This window comes from Helicoverpa armigera, chromosome 10 (genome assembly GCF_030705265.1).
Source record: "Helicoverpa armigera isolate CAAS_96S chromosome 10, ASM3070526v1, whole genome shotgun sequence".
Lineage (NCBI taxonomy): Eukaryota > Metazoa > Arthropoda > Insecta > Lepidoptera > Noctuidae > Helicoverpa > Helicoverpa armigera.
The window spans coordinates 555,335-580,925 of record NC_087129.1 but is presented as its reverse complement, the minus strand read 5'-3'; the positions used below and the strand labels follow the sequence as shown (position 1 = coordinate 580,925).

Sequence of the window (25,591 nt, the reverse complement as noted above, 5' to 3'; positions counted from 1 at the left end):
TTCTTCACTAGATATTAATTTAAATGACAGCCATCAGTGTATTCCAGAGATATCTTGGTTGATTCGGAAGCGGTTACCTACCCACTAACTAATGTAACTTTATGTTTCCGTTTACTATAATCCTTGAATACCACAAATATTCTTCACTAGATATTAATTTAAATGACAGCCATCAGTGTATTCCAGAGATATCTTGGTTGATTCGGAAGCGGTTACCTACCCACTAACTAATGTAACTTTATGTTTCCGTTTACTATAATCCTTGAATACCACAAATATTCTTCACTAGATATGAACAAAAACTGTTGGGTGTTCAATGTATATAGGTAGGTAGGAAGTATGTTGCCTCTAAATTCCTGAAAAATAGATCCATCACGAAAAAAAATATTAATTTTCTACCTATTATTAAAAATATTGAATTTATTGTCTTTAGTCTTCTTGAGTGACGTTTAGCTTTGCAGCAAACTTCAAAAAGACAGCAGACGTATAAATACTAGCAATGTGGAGGAAAAACTATTTTAGGTACATGACACAATGTTAATGCTCAAACGTAGATCGTGATGAGCACACCACCGAACAACCCGACACCACCCCCGAATCCTTCGGCTTCCGATGCGGCGCCCGCTGCCGCTGCGGCTGCGGCACCGACCGCCGCGGCACCTGCCGCTTCTGCGGCCCCGGCTGCCGCTGCGGTGCCAGCCGTCGGTCCAGTTCCGCCTATAGCCCCGACCCCAGTCGCAGCAGTAAGTGGTGGTGGTGGTGGCGGCGCGGGCGGCGCTGGTGGCGCAGCAGTCGGAGCAGCCGGCGGAACCGGTGGCGGGATAGGTGCAATGGTGGTACCAATTATTGGTGAGCTATCACCCGTGCCTGTGTTCTTAAAGCTGTTTATAACATAAGTATGTAGGTACGTCCAAGGCCGACTTCGGCCACGGTGGCTGTCCTCATATGCATATAATGAGATCAGCCAGCTGCGCAGGACATATGAAAGTGCACAAGCATTTGCGCTGACACAGGTGTACTCCTTATTCCTTCACTCACATAGCCCGATGGGTCGTTAATCCGAAACGACATGAGAGATCAGGTCGCAGAATGTAGGTACCTATGTAGCTATGTCTTCATTGTCATTAACTATTTACTCGACTAGTGCTGTTGTAATATAAGAGTGTTACATAGACTGAAAATTGGAGTTTTGTACACAAGTTTATTTGCAGGTTTAGCTGTCGGCGTCGGGGTCGTGGCTCTCATGTATAAGTATAGAGCCACGAAGAGTCTGCTAGAGGCTAAGGTCCCAGAAGAGCCACCAAAAGAAGAGGAGAAAGTTCCTGAGGAGGTCAAAGAAGAACCAGTAATCAAGGAGAAACCGGTTATTGAAGGCTGGCCGTGCCCACAGAGTGAGAGGAGAGACCCCAACGCCTGCCGACCTAAAAATGAATACTGCAAGGAGTAGAAGGTGATAATAAGATCTAGTGCTGTAACCAAATGGACGATAACTCCCCAACTTTTGAAAAATGATGGTATAGATGTTAAACGTGGAGGAGAGGAGTGGAGTGATTCACAATGCTTACTAATTTAAGTAGCATGTTAGCAGGCTCGTTACGTCTTGTCTTCATTTGGACATTTTGAACTGTATGTTATTTGTTCATAGTTTTCGCCAGTGTGTCCCGAGTATTGTAAGGTCTGAAGCATCTGCTGTTACGTAGTTTTGAAGAGATATGTTTATAGTTTTGTAAATAAATATGCTATGTTTTATCCCCTTCTTTCATGGATGCATAGGCATAGGTATACATAGGCGTGTGTCAAGTTTTTAATAAAGTGATTCTTATTTTTAACCCCCGACGCAAAAGCGACGGGGTGTTATAAGTTTGACGTGTGTGTGTGTGTGTGTGTGTGTGTGTGTGTGTGTGTGTGTGTGTATGTGGCATCGTAGCTCCCAAACGGATGATCCGATTGTAATGCGGTTTTTTTTGTTTAAAAGGTATGTCAGTCGGGAGTGTTCTTAGCTATGTTTGGTGGAAATCGGTTCAGGTCTTCAAGGTCATCAGCTCGTTTGCTAGATGTGATAGGAATGTTACACGCTCAATTTACTTGCAAGTATATGAGAGATCTGAAATTTGAAACACTAATGTCTTTTGGAACCACTGAGCTGGTCTGCTGTTAGGGCACGAAGGTAGGAGACGTAACCCTGAACTGCCTTTTAGTAAACCCATCGAGTTTGGGCTCGTTGAATTTGTCTTGACGAGTCCTCTTCATGTTTCTGATTGACGAGAACCTGATGCTGGAAATGGGATGTGGCGGATGAAACCCTGGAATGGCGGAATGAAACGGATAAACCGATTTATATTTTTGCTGAAAATCTAGAATGTCCAAAGGTTAATCTTTATTGTTTCTCAATCTGTGTAATTCTCCCAGAGCCAGTTTGTCATGAGGATTGTTAAACAGCTTCCTTTGGCCGAGATCGCATATAGCGACCCCATCTTAAGATAAAATAAATTAAATGAAAGAAGGAAAAATTAAGGAGCTCCTTTAAAAGCATGAAATAAAATTAAATTATAATTTAAAAACCCCGACCAAAAGTACGCAATAGTTATGTCAAAGAAAAACGTTAAACCCTATAAAAGCAAAATAACTTTTAACACTACGTAAACTAAATTTTGACGTGTCGGGGGACCGCTTTTTACCTTCATAAATACTTACATAAATCAAATGATACCTACCTATTTACAACATTCGTTTAAAAAAAAACACGTATCTAAAGTAATGAATTAGAGCGGTCCCCCGACACGACAAAATTTAGTTTACGTAGTGTTAAAAGTTATTTTTTGCTTTTTATAGGGTTTAACGTTTTTAACCTTTTGACATAACTATTGCGTACTTTTTTTGGGTCGGGGGTTTTTTTGCTAAAAGTTATTGTTTTTGCGGCCCGAAAGCCTTTGGAACTTGGTTAGCCAGTAATTAGTTTTCTCAATGTATCCTGCCCCCATCCACACTGCTGGTTATCTATACGTAGCTTCCTCAGGCAAACGGCTCGCAATGCAGATGATTGACATTGCATCGCTTTGAAATATTTCAGAACTTCTTAATAAATACAACACCAAGATGATCATTAATTAAATTACTCATGAGCTTTTCAATCTCTTAATAAACGGTGAAGTTAATCTGGCAAGTTGATAAGGAGGCACTTAGCATTCCTGTTGCGATTTGTCTTTGCATATCCACCTAGTTCATATCGACAGCTGGAGATTAGCCTGCGCTAAGTACTAAAGTATGTCTAATTACCTATATGCATTTAATTAGTTTTGATCGCCCTAACTGACCAGCCAACGGATTTTTCCAATCATATAATGTATGTTGTTTACTTTCAACATACACTTGTTGTTTTTTCGCTGTTCACGTGTTTTATCAAAATACGGCGGTTATAACAAACGCAGTCAATATTGTAGTAAGTGCAACGATTGTGACGGTCCTGCAAGCAGGTGCATTCTACAAGGCGCGGACAAATTCGGCCTTATGTCGGCCCAGTACGGTGCACCAGCCACCGAGTTTGGTCAAATATGTAGGGAACCCTGTACGGCATGTCTTGTACGAAATAGCAGAGGTATTTAGACTTAATTACAGAGAACATTAAACACCAATGGTTCTTACGCCAATTCAAACTTTGTGCACTACGGTTATGGTATAATTTTGTTTGTGCTTTTAAAAGTTTGGGACAGAGGTGTGCGGGCGGGGGAGGAGTATGCGGTCTGACTGGTTGCTCGAACGACGACCGGAGGCTGCGCGCGCGCCGGCCGCAGGTACAATCCTGTGCTTAATTTTATAATTAAAGCCCACGTGGTCGCTCAAGATTAAATCTTGACGCGAAAACATGCAGTTTAATATCTGTGTTATCTCACACGTTGGGTGTTTTCTCGCCTTTTCCTTTAATAAAAATATTCCGAGCTGTTTTGGCGTAAAACATTTTACATTTTTGCACCCAGAATTGTATTGTATTTTTTTACTCTTTGTGTGCACTTTGCGTTTGAATTGCGCCTCGATTAACTTTTGTAATGCGTCAGTTTCACACGCTTCTTTTATTGCCTTAACCAATTGAAATTACGGCTAATGCAATTTGTTCTTATCAAAAACTTACTGTCTTTACATAATGTACTGCGAGGGTCAATTAGCTTTTATAATACAACTTACAAAGTCCTATTAATTTAAACCCCAAAATTGTTTATACATTATGTAAAATAGCGCCAAGGGAGCTTTCAGAAAGCTTGAAAGAGTAGTTAAGGGCGAGCGCAGTACAGTTGTGTCCGACTGTACAGGGCCAAGCTCTGGCACGAGTCTTGTAAAGAATTTATAGGAGAGCCGGGCGCGGGTCGCGGCAGTGTCGTGCGCGCCTCGCGAGCGCCCGCGCAGTCCGACGCACGCGCACCTACCCACGCCGTACGCCGGGAAAAGTAAAAGTTTTCAGTGCAGTGCAGTGCAGTGGTGAAACAGACCTCAGCACTGGAATGGATGGCTAGGTATGCACCATCTTATTTACAAGAAAAATCCTCCCACGCTTGTGAGAAACTTCTATTGTGGTGCCGCAGCGAAAGTACACTTGATGTTTATAGGGCCTTGGAACTATGTAGATGTGTTGTGCATAGTTTCGTTGTAAGTTCATTCTGCAACATGCAGTTTTCAGTGCAGCTTGCGCCAATTGTGAGCGACTTGAATACGGACCGGTTAGATTCCTGTTCGGGATATTGTTTCATTGAAAAACTAAAATAATTTAATGTATACGAATGGTAACAGGTTTGGACTTCTTTTAAATACATTGATACTAAAATAACACTGAACAAGTAGTTTACTTACTTTATAGATTAGCAAAATATGGTAAGTAGGAAAAAAATTTTGATTTCGAGTTAAAAGGTGACAAACAAAAAAAAAACTTTAAAGATAGAAACAACCGCTAGTCAACAACAGGTCAAGTTGCTGCCTAAAGTTTCAGAAAATGCCACAATCATTTTCGACATGAACAACCTACGCTTATTTTCCCCTAGCCTTTAATGGACCTATAACACACCCACGTATCATATATGCAGAGATAGGCATATAATGTCTAAATACATTCAGCTAGCCAATTTATCAAAGTACCTAAATATTTTTAACAAGTTTAATTAATCAAACTAGCAATAAGCACTACACAAGATTCAACCAAGTACACAAATATATTTTATTGAACTAAGTATCTACGTATTTTTTATTGTATGTATTTACTTCTATTAATAATCTTATAGTATCTCATCGAAGCCACATGGCTAATTGTGAAAAAAATAAAATCAAACAATTGATTAAGCCAAAAAGCTCCCATGTTTGGTAACTGAAACAAAAAGCTCTTCTCAAATAGAGCCTTAGGTACTTAAAAGGTCATCAACCAAATACATATATAAAAACATTATCAACTAATAGTAAAGATAGACTTTAATGAAACCAGTTTACTATCTTATCTCGCATAGGCAGATCTGGTCAAAGGTTTTAAAAGCTTTTAGCCTTTTTAGATTTCAAGTCCTCGATGCCATATAGAGTCAGGAATATTACCAAGCAATAAACAAAATATATTAAAAGAAGATGCTGATGAAATATCTATCATCCGCCTTATCCTAAACTAGATGTTTTCTGTGGTTCCACTCGTGTCCTGGGGAACTTCTTCCCCTACCCATCCCCGTACACGTCAAAAAAACCCCATGTTACTCGGGCTTAGTCTAGCTTTCCAACAGTGAAATATTTTTTTAATCGGTTCAGTAGATTCAGACCCTTATATTTGTCATAACCAGGTTACAAACAAACATTTTCTCTTTATTATATTAGTATAGCTACGTAATTTCAGATCGGCTGAAGCACGTCCCACAATAAAAACTTAACTACTTACTCATGTTATTAAGAGTAACAGTTCTGACCAATCGCGGAGTAATTAGAGTTAGCCAGTAATTGCAGACGCCATTTAATTGTGATGACCATGTTGGAGTCAGGCTCTCAGAACTATTAACTACAGGTTTCCGATACAGACGCATTGATTTTTATGGCATAGCTGATCCCTGCGGTTCCACACGTTTCCTGATGCGATTATTTCTCGCACCCGCTATAAAAATTTGCCTAGGCACCTATGTCTTTTTTCAGGCTCTGGATTATCTGTGATATGTACCATGTTTGTATGTACCAGAAAGTTCTGTAATTTTGACATGGAAACACGACAATCAGACAGACTTATGATAACGGAAAAGACTAAAATAGGAAACGCTTACACCGTGTTTTAAACAGATAAAAAGATACCTATTGTTCTGGCACACTGAACTTAAAGTACTTAACGTATTAAAACTTGAGGAAGTAAACAAGTTGCAATTAGTGCATATTAGCCAAGTTAACATGTTTTTGCTATGCGCTCATAATGGGCTACCAAGTGAATAACGCCTGGTGCACTTAATAGCGCCCCACTTTACCTGCTTGAGTCACAGTTTTAACTGGGATCGATATACCCCAAAAGATACGCCTTTCTACCGTCCGCATTTATTTAAGTACTCAGTTTTGAAGAACCTACTAATAGCTAATTAAAAAAAAAATCTCGGTGCCTATTATGTGGAAATCCTTATTTCCTAAAAAGATGGGTAATTAGATGACCCCTAAATGTCAGACTTAAAATACACTAAAATCCACTTTTGTACCTTCTGAACCGCGTTACTCTTTCGAACAATCCAATGGCCTAGTAGCGTTATGTGTAAATATCAGCTTAGTTATTTTGGACCTAGTGTAGATAACGTGTACGATACTGTCAGAATTCCAGACTCATTTCACCTGAAACTGTTATGTACAACGGGCTTAATAAGCCCCGTTCCCTGTCAAAGATCTTAACGGTTCATAGCTAAGTAATATAATATTATTTCACCATACTGCCGTAAATGTTCCTACTTAAGTGAATAATGGTTCCGTCCCTGGATATTATGGCCGTTTCAATTGAAAGAATATCGCCCATGTCTATGGAATATATCGTTGGACAGTAAGTTATAATTTTTCGATGTAAGACACTCGTTCGTCACGGTTGGAGAAGTCCAAAATTCTAAGAATCAGTATTACCAAAGCCTTTATACGAGATGTTAGTTCGTGGAGGTCAAATAGGCAGTTACTCAACAGTAAAAAAAATCCTATTCATTAGAAGAATCATGTCATACATGTATGGAAAATAACTATGATTACGACTGCCTAAGAACGAGATGTACATAATGATATGGACCTTTTAACAACCCTGTTTTATGAGCTAACATGTGATACCGTTTACGTGCGCAAAGAGGACTTATGTTTACGAATTAGCTATTTATTGGTAACTAGTTACTACGTTATAGCTTCTTACTCATCACACCGGTTATGTATGAGGTATGCAAAGACTGTTTGTGCTGAAGGAATAGAAGTTTTTTATTGCCAAGATCCATACAGCACCTGTCTTGGGGCGACTAGTTGTAACTAGGCACAAAAATCCGTACGATATCGTTATAAACGTATGACTAGTTTCTAGAGTGTCTCAATTGGTGTGTAACAAAACAATTGTCTATGTTTTATTATTGACGATTGTTTAGTTTTCGTCAATCTGTATTGTGGAAGCAGATTAGCGTTGATCGCGGAGATATTGAACGTGTTGATCGAAACTCAAGCGTTACCGAGGAGTTGATTGTGTTAATTGTGCATCGAGTGGCATAAATGGCCGATCATGACGCAGGAGAAAATTGTGTAAGTTATCTAATTTTAAATTATAATGCTCAATTTATAACACACAAATGTTCTTTCTTGATACATCCCATGTTACAAGTATCTTGAATGCACGTCATTCGCAATCCAGACGGGATAATCACAAAACATTATTTTGGTTCAAGAAGCCTGGCTGGATAACGTCATGTCAAAGTTAAAAGCAATTAAACACGCATCAGAGTGCACTCGACATATGCTGCATATGCACATGATCGTACACCACTCTGGACGAACACTTATGCTAATTTTAATCGACCTCATACTGCATCTTGGTGCACATAACATATGCAGTTGAAGAGATTTTTGGAACAGTGATGCCTTTATAAGTTTAGTCAGAAATATTTTAAACGTTTGGCTTTTGTTTGATTTGAAAGTGTGCTATTTCTTGGCATCGATTAGTTTGGGTCAAGTTATGTGTTCTTGGTATCCGTATCGATAACTTCTCGGTAACTGCTCGCTATCTGGACTTGCTACTGGTCTGTTCGATGACCTGAATTGACTACACTACACATAGGTAAATGTTCAACCTTACCTATCTCATACCGTTTGGGAAACATATTTTTTATTTTGGAAAAATTTGTCGCTTATTAGGTTAATTATCTCCTCTGAAAATCGAGTTTTATTTCATCGGAAGTATTTTCTTAAGTCACTCGCCATTGTTCCATATGTCTTTCAAGCTTTAGGAGCTTTTTCAAATTAGTTTGAGATAGTGTTCAGCCTGTGCATGACGTTAAATCTTTCTGTCTAGTCTTACTTAGTTGTCGCTGAAGCAACCGTTATGTTACGCGTACCGAAAGACCAAAACAATGAGGGTGTATCTAACAATGATTCTACGTACTCGTATGTAAACTGCTAACAATGTGATGTTTACTTTCGAGCGATCAATCTGCTGACGGCATGCGACAATGATGTCATTACTTCTTCAGCTAGATGAAGAAAGATGTGCACTCCGTCACGAAGCTTAGTTTTTTTAGAAAATATTACCAATTATAGTTTTGATGTGAGAATCCCATGACTAAAGCAAAAAGCATGGGAATGGCGCGCTAGCTGCTAACTAGTGAAAGTGAACTGATGCTACAGTTTGTTGTTGTATATAAACACTCTTTTGTCACACCAACTAGATTATAGAAATAATTGTATTTGAATTAACAACTAAAGCAGGTTTTTAAATAGGTAAACATTGGTCTTCTTATTAATTGTCCACACGATACGAACAAGAGTAAAATAGTAATACACTAATAGTAAAATTATTCAATCTCACCTACATAATATTTATGAGTTATCATTACACAAGTTATTATGTACACAAGAAAACCTAAACATATCCATTCAAAGAGTACCTATCAAAAACAATGGAGATACAGTTACCTTTCTTACAGACAACGCGTGTGCGCATGAAACATACTCCCATTATAACATGTAATCCGAAACACGTAGCAGAGAGCACGCAACTAGCACTCTCAATTAAAAACTTAATGCACGCAGGTCAATGACCAACTATTCGGTAGCCTCCAAACTTGACATTTACAAAAGGATTTGATGTCATCAAAGTATAAAGTATACGTATGCGGAATATCGCCGTAGGGCTCGGCGGAGGAACGCGTGGCATCCGAGAGGAGCACATAAATCCTCCTTCGGCCAGTTTTTGTCCGTTTTTGGATTCCATTGTGTCAGGTATACAGTAGGGTTGCCAACCTTCCTGGACATTCGGGACACGGGAAATGTTGTTCGATTACAATTTTGGAAGTTAAAACTCCCGCTGCGAGTAAATTGTTCGGTAAAGAAAAACAAATTCGTTCGACATTTCTGCATGTTTGTAACGTGGTTAATATTATGTTCTCCTCATGAAGTAAACATAAAAAATGTTACCTAATATTAATATTTTATAAGAAGATTATTTATGTTAATATTTTATTGGGTGAATCAAGTAATAAAGTTTAATCAATTCATCGGATTTATGTTCTTTTGATTGGCAAGCTTGAGGAAATAGTACGGTGTTATAATAGTCCTGACATAACAGGTTGTGGAGACACCCTCGCTGGCTAACATCTGCCGTGTTATCGGGTTATAGTTAATTGATTCCCGATGTTACTGATCGTATTTAGATTGTCTGCTCATTCGATTTAATGAGCGTATAAAGGAGCTTTTGGAGTCATTATAAGTAAATTATTCATTTAATCTAAAAATCAATGTATTTTTATGAGAAACACGAACCTCTCCCTGAGATTATAGATTTTTTTTCTACAGCATTTGATTGGCAAATTATGACAAGAGGATATAAATATACCAAGATATAATGTTGAATATAAAATAAGCTCTGTAGCAAGTCATTGACGAGTTTGTCGACACAGCTGGCTTCTGACAACAGGATCAAAAGTCTGCGACGAGTCTGCGTCATTTACAACTCTGTATGATAAATAGGTAATAAACTATTAATGATCTTTCTTCAGAATAAAGTAAAGCTCCGTAGTGTGAGAACGAACGAATAAATATGTGAGATAAAAGTTACTTAAGCTTATTAAAAAGTTGGACTTTGTTTGCTTTAACTAGTTTATTCATTAGGCCTTACCCACTAATCCTAAAGACAGTCAATGATGTTTTTTTTTTACCCACAATGGTAAGGATCAAAAAACGCAAAAAAACCGGACCCAACGTTGCAACAAAAGTTAAAATACACCCAAGAATTTACACGGACAAGTTATTTGTTAATTTAACGACTTATGAAAATAACTTTAAGAAATTCTTGATGACATCTCATCAGTCTGAGATATCTCACAAATGATACGGTGCTGTGAGATAATTATTTATTCTTATTCACGTTGAAACAATGTGGCGTGTTGCTCTGACAAATTACCCAGTCATAAAGAAATGCGGGTAAAGTTTACCGAGGGACCAGTGCTTTCGATCCGAGATTGTGAGGGCCAGATGAAGGATATACAAGAAATAATGGTTGAATACGAACTTAATTATTTATGTAGTTAGTGTAGTAGTTTGCTGTTATTATATGTATGCAAATCCTATGTATACAAATCAACGTTTGACGTGGCAAGCGCCTTTTTAGGCTTTTATTTAGATGTCTTTTTTAAAATGCGATGAATTTTAGTTCGCTGTTATTACTGAGGCCGTCTTCATTGAATATTTTGGTTTATTTTTGTACCTATTAAACGGTATTCTAGCCTAATGATACCTGTGACGATTAAGCAAGTTTTTTAGCCGTTCACTAAAATGTTTTCTGACATCATCAACAATTATTTATTGACGACTCTCTGACCCGGCGACCTATGCGCCGCATTTTATTCGTGATTTTGTAAATCTTTTGGAAGACATTTCCATATTTGGAGGGAGTAAACTGTTACAGCCTTTTTATCGTCCCACTGCTGGGCACAGGCCTCTTCTCACACGGAGAAGGATTGAGCATTAATCATGACGCTTGCTCAATGCGGGTTGGTGATTTCTGACTTTATAGTCCAGGTTACCTCATGGATGTTTTCCTTCACCTTTTTTATCAGCCATTGGTGTCTAAGATTACTTTAGAAAGCCTAAGCATAAAAAGCACTGGATTTTCCTCAGTTTTAAACTTTTTAAAGTGACTGAGTGTACTTTTGCTGTCGTTAATTTGACGTGAAGTAACGTCCGCACTTTGTTGCCGGGTAATAAAGTGAAGCGCGCATGCGTGTTTCCCTGCCTGCGCACGAGTCGCAGTGATTAATACCTGAACGCTACCGGACGAAGGGGCAAGCTTTAGCTTTTGTTCTTTTACTGAACATATTTTACAAGCCTCATTTAACTTCGTACAATATTGTGAATGTGAATATTTGTTGGTTTGCTTGACGCTGACATGGTACTGACTAAGTATCTAATATGCATGAAGGAAGACAGTAAACTCCGAAGACGATTATACGCATTTATCAAGTTATATAAAGTAAGAAGTATTCTCAAGACGCAGGTGAAATCAGGAATAAGTAAGTTTATGACTTATTAGCCGTTTCCCGTTGTTTACCAGCTATAGCCCCATAATTTAAATTAATATGAAGTTTAATTGCTTCACTTAACAACTAAAGCTTTCGTTCACTGTAACTATTAGCTTCTTTAGTGGCAGTTATCTGTAGTTGAACTCTGCAGTTAGCGATAAATTATAATTTATTACGTACCCGACGCTAAGTGATAGTATTCTGCTAACTATGGAGATGGTCCATCAATAATTATCGTCAAAACTATTAATAATATCCTGCAAGTGCAACTAAAGACAGTAAAGGAGCTTTTGCTGTCCTTATAGTCCTGACAATATTTATTTAGATTGAGAACCTATATAGATTGATTATACAGTTGATAGAAAGGTAATTAGGTACGGGGAATTAACAAAATTGTATAGTATGAAAGTACTTTTGGTATCTGTCTTCTAGCTCCACTAATAACCAACAAATGATAAAACAGCTCTGTTGCAAATGTCGTTAGGGTTCAAATATTGCCGCGTGCCGATATCAATCATCTCGACGTCTAATTAAATGTTACCAATACCCGTTGACTTCACTATGAATAATGTCACCTATAATTATATACTCCATGGGGTACAATGAGCTTTACCATGTCTCAACTCTGTGTGATATATCGTCACAAAATACTTAGCCTTAAGACCCCTTCTTTATAATAATCAACCAATAGGATTTGCAATCTATTTAACTCGAAATCACATGATAACCATCACATCTTTTATGTAGATTTTGAAATACGATACTCAGCACAGTTGAGCTTTATAAATCAGGATGGCATAACCAGTGGTTCTAACAGGAATAAATGGATCTTTTGTGTGTGTGAAGTGAGAATGCCCAGTAGCCGGGAGCGGCAGTAATTCATACATCCTGCCACTTCGGCAGCTGTCAGGCGAATGATTGATGATCGGCAGACGGCTCCCGTCTCTCGAATTATTAACGCGAGACGTGACCACTGGTCATGAGGGAGATAACGAAAATAAGATTTGTAGTTCCTTTTAAGTGCTCGTGTCGTTGGACTGTTGTTTCTCTGTACTAAGTAAAGTTTGATGAGAGCTCATTGACCTGACATAATATCTGAGACACATAGGTTGTCTCATTATGTATTTTATAATTCCGAAAGGAATCTTGAGCTTATTAAATAACTCAGTACCGCTTCCAAGGCCTTCACTGACTGTAGATGTTCGAATTTTTCGAACCAAAACCTTAACGAAACTTCCAACAGAACAATGCTGAGCTTTCCACCGTTAAATGATGTAAGGTTTGGAAGGGTGAGTGAGGAAGCCGCTCCCACTTGAGCGATGAGCCGTGGCCCTAACAATGGGTGACAGTCGCTGACCCGTGCCGACACATTTCACGAGGCCCTTCAACGACTCTGTAATAGTACTTTTAAGTACGTTATGTCAAGTTTAAATAGTGCATAGGAAAATATGATGTGCAAAGTTATAGCCTCTTTTCTGGTTCACATTTTGCTGGATATTGAAAATGTGCTCTCTTGTATGCGATCGTTTTGAACTGGCTTTAACAAGTAGCCGTATAGCCTCTTTAGTAAACCTTTTAACCGTAATACACATACTTAAGCTTTTCGTGCCAAGTTCTCGAAAGCACAAAATACCAGCATAATAGTAAAATATGCCGTTTAAGTTAGACGTTATCACGTCCAAAGCGCGGCGCATATCTAGTGCAAATAGCAACGAACCGGTAGTGAGGAGGTGCGCGTACGCACGCATTCCCCCGGCACGCGGCCGCTGGGGGCGCGCGCGCGCATTGCGGCGGGGATTGTCCGTTGGTCCGGGACGTGATGGGAGCGCAGTGTCGTGGCACTGTTTGTGCTTTGATTGCATTCAGTTGTCGTGGATTGTTACAATTAACGGTGAAATGAGCAATGTGGTATGTGTAGGGAATAAATGACAGTTTCCTACTTACTTCAATGTTAATAATTCAGGAATAGACTCAAAAATAACACTACTTTACAGACACAATATTAATGGTGTATGAATTAAATGAAAATTATAAAGTTTTCCTAGCTCGATTTTTCAGGGTCTATAAACACAGATCTATATGCAGCCACTGATAGATCTATTAGGGATGTGAAAGGGGGGGGGCGGGGAATGCATCTTAACCCTCTAGAAAATATCTATCCTTTTTGCTCTGCCGCCGCGGAAACTGAGGCGACAACCAGAACCATGATTGCGTCTCAAACAATAATTAACAATCGTTTCTGAGAGTCGAATCTAGGAACTTAAAGCGTTTGCACAGCAAAGCCACTAAGCCTACAAGGCTATCTTAACTAATAAACTATTAACAGCAAAGTGACCGTTACTTTCTGATAATAGTATTAGTTTTCGCTATTTATAATCCTTTTATAAGGCTGAATGTATTTAGTAGTTATTGTCGCCTCGTTAACGCGATTTGGCGTACTAGGACACAAGGCTTTAAGGAGCAAAGGGCAATTGGTTTATTACTTGAGCATAAACGGCTTTTTGTTAGTATAAAGGCCTACTTTCATCGGCAGTAGCTACCGCTGACTAGGTAGCTGTTTACGTACCTAGATATTATCAAAGTACCTATACGTTCAATATTAGGTACCTACTTAGGTCCATTCAACTGTCGTAAAATAAGGCAGTCTCTTTACATGATTGGCTGATTAGTAGGTACATACCCAGGTAGGTAATTTAAGCGAAAATTATCGTCACCAGACCCAGATAGAGATAATTTTCTGTTGATTGTTATTGAGTATTATTGTTCAAGATCCCACAAGAAAATCACTATCCTACTAATATTATACCTAATGCGAAAGTCCGTTTGTTTGCTACGCGTTCACGCAAAAACTACTTAACTGATCATCAGGCAGATAAGAAACAAATGCACAACAAACCTACATTCATTTTTCTTTTAAAAAATCCTTAGAATAAATGCACTTCGCTTTTTCCTCTAGGTTCGCTGTAGACTCATGAAATCTCAAATACAAATTATTAACAGACGTTCATCTCATGTTCCAGTGAGGATGCGTGCACGCCGCTCGCGGAGGAGGCGCCGCTGAGCGGTGGGGGCGCGAGCGCGGGCGCGGGGGAGCCGCGCGACAAGCCGTGCGCCTGCGCCGCCTGGCCGCCGCGCCGCCAGCCCGCGCCGCACGAGATCCTGCGCCCTAAGCCTAGGAGGTACGAGTGGGATGTAGCTTTAGTTTTAAAAATTAGGCTTAAAAGCTCGTGTCACATATTCAAGGGGGCAAAAACGTAAAACACGGTAACCGAACCATGTGAAAGATAGGTAGGTCATTTTGAAGCATAATCTAAATTACATTCCCAATAATATACAGGTCCCAATAATCTTGATAATGATAATCTTCTTTTCCTTAAGTTTCTGTGGCAATTCCCCTTAGCGCACTCGACAAACTTTCTCAAGTTTCTGACTTTGACCCTCTCTGGTATTTTTTCAGTGTCAGGAGTTTTCAAAGTATTAACAACTAGCCGTTTTCCCGCGGTTTTACACGCGTCCTGTGGTAACTACTGCCCGTACTGGGATAAAATATAGCCTAAGTTACTCGTGGATAATGTAGCTTTCGAATGGTGAAAGAATTTTTAAAAACGGTCCAGTAGTTTTTGAGCCTATTCATTATAACCAAACAAACAAACAAAGTTTTCCTCTTTATAATATAGAAGTATAGAAGACAATTAAAAGAGCAAAAGTTACCTCGCCACTACTCTTAACAGCATGAGACAGTTTTTACACATTCCATTGGTTTCTCTCGTTAATCGCTTCCACATGGATTGCTATATTTTTCTCGCATCCGAATTTCCCACAGCTAACCAAAGCGTTTCCCCAACGGAAGCGGCTTTCTACTTTTACAATAAATATCTTGGTAATGATAAGTTGTATTATAACCACAACGTTTAATATGAATGCATCGTTGTACTGTAAGGGGGACAGATGTGGCAGTGTCGTAAGTCAGGCGACTGCCGTTAGCCGGACCGGGGCCGTACGTCATCCGGCGACGGGCGGCGCGTGGACGCCGGACGCGTATTCAGAATTCCTGCTTGATATCATGATATGGGGAAGGTGGTGTTAAACTATAGTGAGTCGGAAAGATAAAGCTTGTGTTAAGATGAAAAATATGCAGAAAAAATTAAAGATTCCTTACAGAAGTTTTCCTAAAAAACAGAAAGATGGTCCATACCTGAAATAGAAGGCAATAGCGTCACCCCATCTACAATTTTTTGGAACACAAAGTGATGAAGTAGCGTGGTTTTTGCTGTACTAACCAGCTTTGCCCGCGGTTTCACCCGCCTCCCAACTTCTCATTCCACCCGAATAAAAAGTAGCCTATATCCTTTCTCAGGCTCCAGTCTATTCGTATAGCTCATTTAAATCTTTTCAATAGCTTTGGCATGCAAACACGATTAACAGACTGCAGATTAACTTACTATCGTTTATATTACTTAGTATTGTGCCTAACTCAGACTGAGTTTCGTGCTCTCTACAGGCGTTTACGCAGAATCAGTGCAACAATCTGATGTATTAGACTGTTAGGCTGTCCTGACTATCAGATACGCATAACGGGGCTCAACATTTGTTGATATGTTCAGCGATAGCACTGTTTGTGTTAGAATTGTGATTCGGTTTCAAATTCCAGAATGTTCCTTTGCGTGGTTCGATTCGATAAACAATAATCGCATTTCTCTTTTTTGCAATACGTACGCTTTCTGCTCTTGAAGGTAAAATATTTCGCAGTGTCCGGGTGAGGTAATTAGCGGACATTTGTCTCCCGGCGCGATACCGGACAGTCCCGATGCCGGACACTGATGGCATTCCTCGAGTCTGATAATTCCTGTTTCTGAATTGTGACGCGATTGGTCGGCGGTGCGCGGTAGCCGCGGGCAGGGCTGCGCTTGAGCACCGCAATTGAATCCGACATAATAACTAAATGAATCATTTTGTTTGTGCTCTGCAGAAATGTGCAGGTGTGCCATTATTTATTTTATTTCATGTTTTTAAGTTTATCATTTTGATGGAGTCCGCGTAATTATTGGGAAGAGGATTTTCATATGGTGGGTTATGTAAGTTCAAGATACATTGTTTGATCAACGTCGAATGAACAGGAAAAATGAATTTATCAAATAAACTAGCTGTTGCCCGCAACTTCGTCTGCGTGGGCAATATAGAATAGTCAAAATACTACTTATCCCGTAGGTGCATTCTTTCACGTGACAGTATAATTAGGATTAGCACTTAGCAGTCGCATAGATTCATTGATCAAGGTTGTGTTGTGGATGTGACCATTTATCTAAACAAAAGAAGTAAAGTTTGTGACGTTGTGAATATCTCTGGATCTAGTCAGCCAATTTGGAAAATTATTACGTATGGTGCGTAAGTAATTTTCACAGGAAACAGTAATAATCTATGTCTATATGCTTTGATCTCAGCGGCGTGCGCTTAGAGAGGCCTATGTCCAGCAGTGGACTGCGATAGGCTGATGATGATGATGATGATGATATGCTTTGAGTCTGACAAAGCTGTCATTTGTACATTTTCTGCAGCTGCTGCGACTAATCAGAAGCCAGAAAGTCTGTCAGTCTTACCATGGATATCGGCTTGTGTAGTTGACTGGATTGAAGATAGGTAGTCGCTCCAAGCAAAATATTGGTACTCAAACAGATTCGGTGACTGGAAGCCAACACCAACATAGTTGGGGAATAGCTGGATGGATGATAAAATGAGTCATCATCATCAGCAGGCGCATAGGGTAGGATAGTTTCACTACTGGGGAGAAACACTTGTATGACGGGGATTTTCTGTGCACTTACTCACTATGGTAAGGCTGACCCCACATTAGGCGTGCGCGATCCTCGGGCGTGTGAGTAGCGCGGGCGTCGCGAGCACGCTGCATGAACGTCGCGTTTTGCTGCCCTGCGGCATGTGTGAAGAGTGCAAGCGACGCGGCGCTCGAGTTGCGTTCTTACCCTTCGCCTGCTATCCCCGCCACCCGCTAAACGCCTTAGCAGTTAAACGTCAAGGAGAGCGGCGCGTGCGCGCCGCGACCTCGCTGTAGGTAAATGCCGCAGGGCAGCAAAACGCGACGTTCATGCAGCGTGCTCGCGACGCCTGCGCTACTCACACGCCCGAGGATCGTGCACGCCTAATGTGGGGGAGGCCTAAGCCGGGACTCCACCGAAATGTTTGCATTAGTTCACGAATAGGCAAAATGTACGTATCTGTGAGAGTCCACTTCATGTGTTCGTACTTGAAACCTGCAGTTTTGCCAAGATTTTCAAAATGTACGCATTCAATTTGTCATTTCTTGGTGGAGCCAGCAAATCAAAAGAAACAGAAGTGTTGTATACTGTGCGTCACTACCGCACACCGGGAAAATTTCGCTCTTGCGTTTATATACCATATTTTATGTCACACGTAAACAGGACGACAGTAAGTAAAAAAAGTCCACCGAAAAACTTTCAAAGATCTGATGAACGAACAAATCAGACCTGACTTGGTCAACTGGGGCCAATCAGAGCTCTATGAAGCGATCATATGCTTTGGCTCCTACTGTTATTGTGGTTTCTGAAAATGTATTCACCTCATTCAACGATGAATGTAATTCTGATGGTACTATTAAGAACACTTGCTTAGCGCAGAAGCTGACGTTGGCAGGTCGACTCTTTTGACTTCTCGAATAGGATACCATTGGTTTTTGTGCAATGCACACCTACAATGCATGCTGGATTAGGATAGGATACAGGTGGATAGGATTTGCAACAGAAAACAATTCTGTCTTTGTGATTGAATGACATCAAACGTAGTTTTATATAAAAGGTGTTTTTTTAGACTTGGCTCGGGTCTTACTGAGACTGTTCGTAATCGTGACCAGTGTATTTGCGATCAGAAGTTGAAAGTAAGCATGTCTCTGGTATGCGACGCGCAATTTGTACGTTTTCAGACGCATAAAGCATTTTACGTGTGTATGGTATTAAATCGAGAAAGCTCCCATTTCTTATCTGCACTTTGTATCTGGGCTTGTTCTTAAAGCTACAGAATCCTACATTACCTACCTACCTCACGCTTAGCAGCGCTTGCGAGAGACAGATCCTCCTTTCTTCTAGGATTAAGTTTACATACTTTGCATCAGAAAAAATAATGAAGGTCTACTTAATACTATTCACTCAAAGTAATTTGTTTTAAGGCCACCACATTAGTGGAAGAGAAGCTAAATTATGTTTATGAAAAAATCCTGATATAAACTCCATCTGTAACTTTAAATGATAATTAATTGTTATACTAAAGTCATCATTTTTGACATAATATTCAAAAAATAATTTAGATGGCACCGTTTTAAATTTGGCTGAGAACTATTATTTTCCTTTCATCAAGGTAATAATTATAAGTGGATTTTGATGTGGCACGGCAAACTGACAAAAACTATTGAAATGTCTATCGAAAAATTACACTACCTACGTGTTAAAATATGGTGAATTACGGAAAATACACAACTCCATCTGTTGAAATAATAATCCTCTATAAAGAATGTATGGTAATTTATTGTCATTTACCACCTCGCTCCTTTGACAAATTTTATGTATTTTATTTAACACAGATTACCACAGATGGAGCTACTTTAACCTTGGCTAAACACAATTTTAATTTTTTTTTCTTCCGAAGTTACTTATGAAGGTGTGATTTTCTGTGTAAAGGTTAATAATAGGCCGATCAACTAATATAAGTACAACATTCAAATGTACAGTTTTGACAAACAGATTGCGTGTCGTAATATTTTACATCTTGAATTCACAAAATTAATCATATCTTTTGATATAGTGAATCGATTTTCAACTCTTATATGGAATGTTCGAAGGAGAAATGTCACAAAAAGTATCATTTGGCTTGCCTCGACATAAACATAGATAGTTTTGAGTCTTTTTCCCCGGCATATAAAAAAACATGGGTATGTCCGGAATGCATCTGTGCAAATCCGAAAAGAGGAAACACTGAGACCCCAATACGAACTAGCACTCATTTTGAAATCGCTACCACACCCATCAATAATATAAACTTAAAGCGAGGAAGTCAAGCTAACTTTTCACCTACAATGATGGATGCTGACAATGTATTGCTTGAGGAATTGAGACGATTTCGATCAGAAATGATAGCTCGCATGGATAGTCAGGCAAATGCCATATCACTGTTATTAGACCAATTTTCAAAAACAAAACAAGATCTCGACAATATTGTTAAAATTGTGGCGGTACTTGAACAAAAAGTCGATGCCAAAATTACAAACCAAACCAACACCATATTACAAGTCGCTGATGATAAACCACCCGCTGCTACCTTTGCGGAAGCGGTCAGTCAGCAGAGATGTTCCGGAATAGTGAATACTTCGCAACAAGTACGACAAAACTCCAAAATAGTTGACAAAGTACAACCGGTCAACAAAGGTGGGGCCACAAAATCCGCTGTCCCAACTACAACATCGACGGATACTATTGGCCCACTAAAAGTAGATCTGCCATGTGTTGATTTGGTAGAAGACAGTAATCAGTCGGACTGGACGATTGTTCAAAAACGGAGAGTTTACCGGCAGCCAAAAGATGTAAGAGTAGGGACGAATATGGAATTAAAAGCAATAAAGGCCACGGAAAGGAAAAAACATTTACATGTTTGGAGACTTCACGCTGACACCACTATTGAAGCTATGACTGAGCATGTAAGAAGTATCTGTGGCCCTGATGTATATATTAAAATAGAAAAAATTCAACATAAGGTTGAGCGAGATTATTCGTCGTTTATTGTTGGTGTCTCGGAAAAATGTTTCGAAAAATTGAATGTTGCGGACGTATGGCCTATAAATACGGAATTTAATGAGTGGGTTTGGTTTCGTAAAACCACCCAAAGAACGTCACATTCGTAATATTGAAATATTTTACCAGAATGTTAGAGGTCTACGAACAAAATTAGATGATTTTAGAAATAATATTCAATGTTTGAATTCGGATCTATATGCAATAACGGAGACAGGATGCAACGAATCAATCGATGACGCTGAAATAATACCCCCTGGATACCAAATACTTCGCTGTGATCGAGCGGACGGTCGGAAACAGGGTGGCGCGTTTTTAGTGGCCACGCACCGCTTCGAGCTAAGGCGCGTAAGTGTGACCGAAGTATCGTTAGATACCTGCGTGTTCGAAATGGTATGTGCTACGGTTCACTTAAATAACAAATTTTTATTTTTGTGCTGTGTTGTTTATATTCCGCCTAGTAGTTCAGAGAATGACTTTTTAGTGTTGTTTAGAATAATAGAAAATTTGTGTACTAGATATAAGGAAATTATTGTGATAGGTGATTTTAACTTATATTCGAGTTCTATTTATGTAAATAATTATTACGAGTGCTTTATGTCCTACTGCGAATTCACTCAAAGCAATCACGTGCCTAATTGCTCAGGTCGCCAGCTCGATTTGGTTTTAAACACGGGCCTTAGCGAGATATTAGTAGAACCGGCGGACGAGCCGATATTGCCGATTGACGCGCATCACCCGCCACTCGCGGTGACCGTGCGCCTCACGGCGGCGGCGGCGCTCGCCCGGCCCCCGCCGCCTCGCGCGCCACCGCGCGCGACGCTGCCGCAGCTGTTGGCGCTTCGCAAGCGCTCGGTACTAGCACCAGTAGAGCAAGCATTAGTAGGCCGCGGTGGAACTTTTACAAAGCGGATTATGAACGACTTTACTCAATGTTGGCTTCGGCTGATTGGACCAATTTATACGAGCTGCATGACGTGGAAGGCTCGTTATCTTATTTTTATACTATGATAGATAATATTCTAGATGAATGTGTTCCTAAGAAAAATAACGCTAATAAATCAGGTAATATGTTTCCACACTGGTATACGGGGGACATTATTAAAGATATAAAAATTAAAGCAAGGCTTCACAAGACTTTTAAAGCTACGAAAAATAAGGAGGATTATGACATGTTTTCTCAGTATAGAGCGCGAATAAAAAAAGCGATACAAACTGCCCACGTTCAACATCAAAACACTATCCAGCGTCAGTTTGCTAAAGACCCGAAGTCATTCTGGCAATACATACGGTCAAAAAGAAATACAAATAGTAGGCAGACTATTGTACAGGACGGTCGACACCTTTCGGACCAGGAATGTGCTGATCAATTCGCATCATACTTTCACTCGGTGTACAATTGCGAACCACCGCGTCTAGACCCTTCGCAGGCGGTGACCGGAGCGGGCAGTAGTGCTCACGTGCAGGTTAACTCTTTGAGTCTGAAAGACGTGAGAGATGCACTGGACCGCTTAAAACCAAAGCGCTCGGCAGGGCCGGACGGAATACCAGCGTTTCTGTTTAGAGACTGCAGTAGGGTATTGGCAGAGCCCTTGCACTATATATTTAACATCTGCCTCCGGACAGCAATGTTTCCCACCCGATGGAAGACAACGCGGGTTATTCCTGTACCAAAGGGAAGGCCGGTACTGACATTAGTGGCTACAGACCAGTGGCTGTGCTGTCCACACCGGCCAAAGTTTTTGAATCTGCTATTCAACGTTGCATGCTGGGCCAGGTGAGCGCGCGACTTTCGAATGCGCAACATGGATTCAGACCGGGACATAGCACTGCTACAAATCTGCTAAACTTTATGACAAAGGTAGTACCCGTGGTAGACGCCGGGATGCAAGTAGATGTTGCGTATTTTGATTTTAAAAAAGCGTTTGATACTGTGGACAATGACTGCTTACTTAAGAAACTGGCAGACATCGGCTGCTCACCACATCTTTTACAGTTTTTTGCTAACTACATGCGTGACCGACAGCAGTACGTTGATTTTAATGGATGTGAGTCTGACGCATATTATACCTGGTCTGGGGTAAGTCAGGGCAGCAATTTGGGGCCTCTAGAATTCATTGTAATGATAAACGATCTACCGGAGGTTATCAAACATGGGTTTTGTTTGTTATTCGCAGATGACCTCAAGTTGCTGCTAAAGGTGACGAATGAATCTGACTGTGTGCGTTTGCAGGAGGATATAGATAGAATAGTGGAATGGAGTTATGCGAACAAGCTTTATTTCAACATATCTAAGTGTTCAGTGATTAGTTTCACTCGATCGCGTTCACCGCTAAACTATGAGTACGTGATAGAAAATACTCCGATGCGGCGCGTCACTCAGGTACGTGATTTAGGTGTCTCACTGACTCCTGACCTATCATTTCGAGAGCATATCGTTAAAATATGTAAAAAGGCCTATAGAAATTTAGGATTTGTGCTGAGGCAGTCGCGATACTTTACCAACATTACAGCGATCAAGGTACTATATGATGCGCTAGTCAGGAGTCAGTTAGAATACAATGCGGTCATATGGGCTCCACATGAGGTGAAATATTCCGTCATGTTGGAGCGTATTCAAAATAAGTTCACCAGATATTTATACCTGAAGTTGTACGGGGTCTATCCATTTTACCCACTAATGTACCCCACACTATTTGTGATAGGCATGGTCGGGTATAATGAGTTAAGGGTGCGGCGGGACTTCGCTCTGGTATTGTATTTGGTGAAGGTAATTCGGGGCCAGGAACATAACCCTGGGATTTTGGGCAGCCTAAACATTTGTGTTCCCGACCGTTATGTGTGGCGGCGCCGGAGCCCACCACTTCTGGTCACACCACCAGCCAGGACTAACCTTATGGCCAAGTCACCTATTACCAGAGCGATAGCCAACATCAACGTGCTCCATACAAGGATAGACGTTTTGACGTGTAACTTTGGTGAATTCGCAAGAGGACTATTGCATCTTTTGTGTTATAATAATTAATATTGTGTTGTATTTATTATTACTACTATTTGTCTGTTTTTATGTTTAATTTTAAAGCCGTTATAATTTTTTATTGTATGTCCTATTTTCCTGTCTAATTTTTATGTTTTGATGTTGTTGTGCATTGGCGTTATCTATGTTTTGGTATTATTTTGTAGTATTGTGTCCCGTCTATCGCATTAGGTTAAGATAAACCTGTAATGGTAGATAGTGGTGTAAATAAATAAATAAATAAATAAGATTTCGATGAAACAAAAACTAAGTAATACCCCAAGTTACGTAGAATTTTTGTATATAAGCATTGTCTGCATTGAATTCGTAGATTTTACGTGAATCCCGAACGAACAAACAGATAAACAGATAAACAGACAAACAGACAAACAGACAAACAGACAAAAATGACAAAAATGATGGAAATGGGTTCTGTTAGTTATCCTTTAACATGCTGGCTATTTTTTTTGCCAATTTCTTCAATGTACAAGAATTACTTTTCTACAGATTTATTATATGTATAGATAACAAATAATAACATGACAAAAGTTGAGTTTGTTTTTTCCAGATAGGTAAATAATTTTTAAAGTAGAAACTCAGAAAGTCGTCAACCCTGCGCAGACGTAACGCAAATGATGTAAAATAATCTCCGAATGTCCACAACTCACTGACTGACATCCGAAATGTATTCACATCTCTTTTTGTAATCCCATTACAAATGTATGGTTAATACGAATAATTTTGTATTATATGTACTTACTTAGGTACTTAGTAGGTATAAGGTCACAAGAGTTCAAGCTTCACATAGCTTTAAATTATTTTACTTCACAGTTTCTTATATAGGAATACTAGTTAATCTGTAGATGCTTAGTGAGATGGCTTAATATTATAAGCCATCTCACTTTTCTCTCATGTTACTTATAATAGAACTTTCAACTTTTGCTCTTGAGTACTAGGCTTTAGCCAAGGCATTTGTAAATATTTCCAGATCTCTGCAAATTGAACCAAATGAAACACTCTTTCAATTAAAATATACTCAGCCTCAACAAAATATAACGTTACTAGAACTAGTTAGAGTAGTTAGCAATAACAGAGCTTCATTCATCCATCGCTTAATAACAGGTTTCGTCTCAAAAAAACATCAGAAGCTACCTATTAATTACGTAAAATAACACAGAGGCGACACCTACAATTATAAGTCCGCTAGTTCGCGAGAACGCAGGTTTTTATCAAAATATCTATGGATAGACTTTCATTGTTTACGCGTAACTGTTATCTTAGTTGTTGGTTGTTGCCTTTTACCGGTTACAGTTAATTGGGTACGGGTTGTTAACTAAAGCTCGTGTAAGCGTTAATGATCTATTTTAAATGAAAAAATCTGTGCCTCCTTGTACACTCTTAACTAACAACTGGTCTTAGGAGGCATAGATTTGAGAGGTAGGTTTGCAAAATAAAAGTTCAATAGAATATTTTACATTAGCACCTTTCATTTGACCTCGGGGCCTGAAAATTACGCACTTTGCGTATGAAATCTTAGGTGTGTTAAATAATTTCCTATAATTAATAGAGGAAGTCCTGGCTATAAATACTTCACAATTATACCACGTACATACGTATTAAATTCGTATAACTACAAAGTACAACTATAGCCTTACAGAATATTACTTAGCACAAACAATATAAATTGTTTACAATGCATTGTGTTGTTTGCCATTATAAGTTAATGTCTCTTTCTGTATGCTCAAACTACACATAGCTTGACAACAATGTACAAAAATTCATAAAGAGTCAATGAAACCATAAAACTTCTTACAACGTCACCTTTTCATTCATGAGTACTTTAATAAACTGAGTTTTCCATGTGAAAATTAACTAAAACAATGGATATATAATGCTTATATAAAGCGAAGGACTTTCTCCGGGTGGGATGGGAAATATGCGCTCAATCTCACTATGGTTATGAACAATACCTGTCTTTATGCAATGAAAGTAACTGTTACTTATTCTTTTTTATAATTTTATTTTCTCTCACT

General features: G+C 39.4%; 2 protein-coding genes across 2 annotated transcripts in view; both read left to right on the top strand.

The window, feature by feature from the left end:
- Positions 1-449: 449 nt before the first annotated feature.
- On the top strand, positions 450-1,820 carry LOC110375201 (dachshund homolog 1). Its single transcript, XM_021333232.3, has 2 exons — positions 450-849; positions 1,212-1,820. The coding sequence occupies exons 1-2, from the start codon at positions 561-563 to the stop codon at positions 1,445-1,447; spliced, it is 525 nt and encodes a 174-aa protein (XP_021188907.2). The 5' UTR covers positions 450-560; the 3' UTR covers positions 1,448-1,820.
- Positions 1,821-4,347: 2,527 nt separating this feature from the next.
- The window catches only part of LOC110375210 (ankyrin repeat and BTB/POZ domain-containing protein 3), a 41,612-nt gene continuing 20,368 nt past the window's right edge, over positions 4,348-25,591 (top strand). Inside the window, exons 1-2 of the mRNA XM_064036610.1 lie at positions 4,348-4,505; positions 14,753-14,911. Coding sequence (XP_063892680.1) covers positions 4,498-4,505; positions 14,753-14,911 — 167 coding nt within the window. The 5' untranslated portion in view covers positions 4,348-4,497. The remainder of the gene's footprint in view (positions 4,506-14,752; positions 14,912-25,591) is intronic.

Coding starts and splice junctions, on each gene's coding strand:
- LOC110375201 (XM_021333232.3), top strand. CDS start 561: ATGAGCACACCACCGAACAACCCGACACCACCCCCGAATCCTTCGGCT. Junction 850..1,211: donor AATGGTGGTACCAATTATTG/GTGAGCTATCAC, acceptor GTTTATTTGCAG/GTTTAGCTGTCGGCGTCGGG.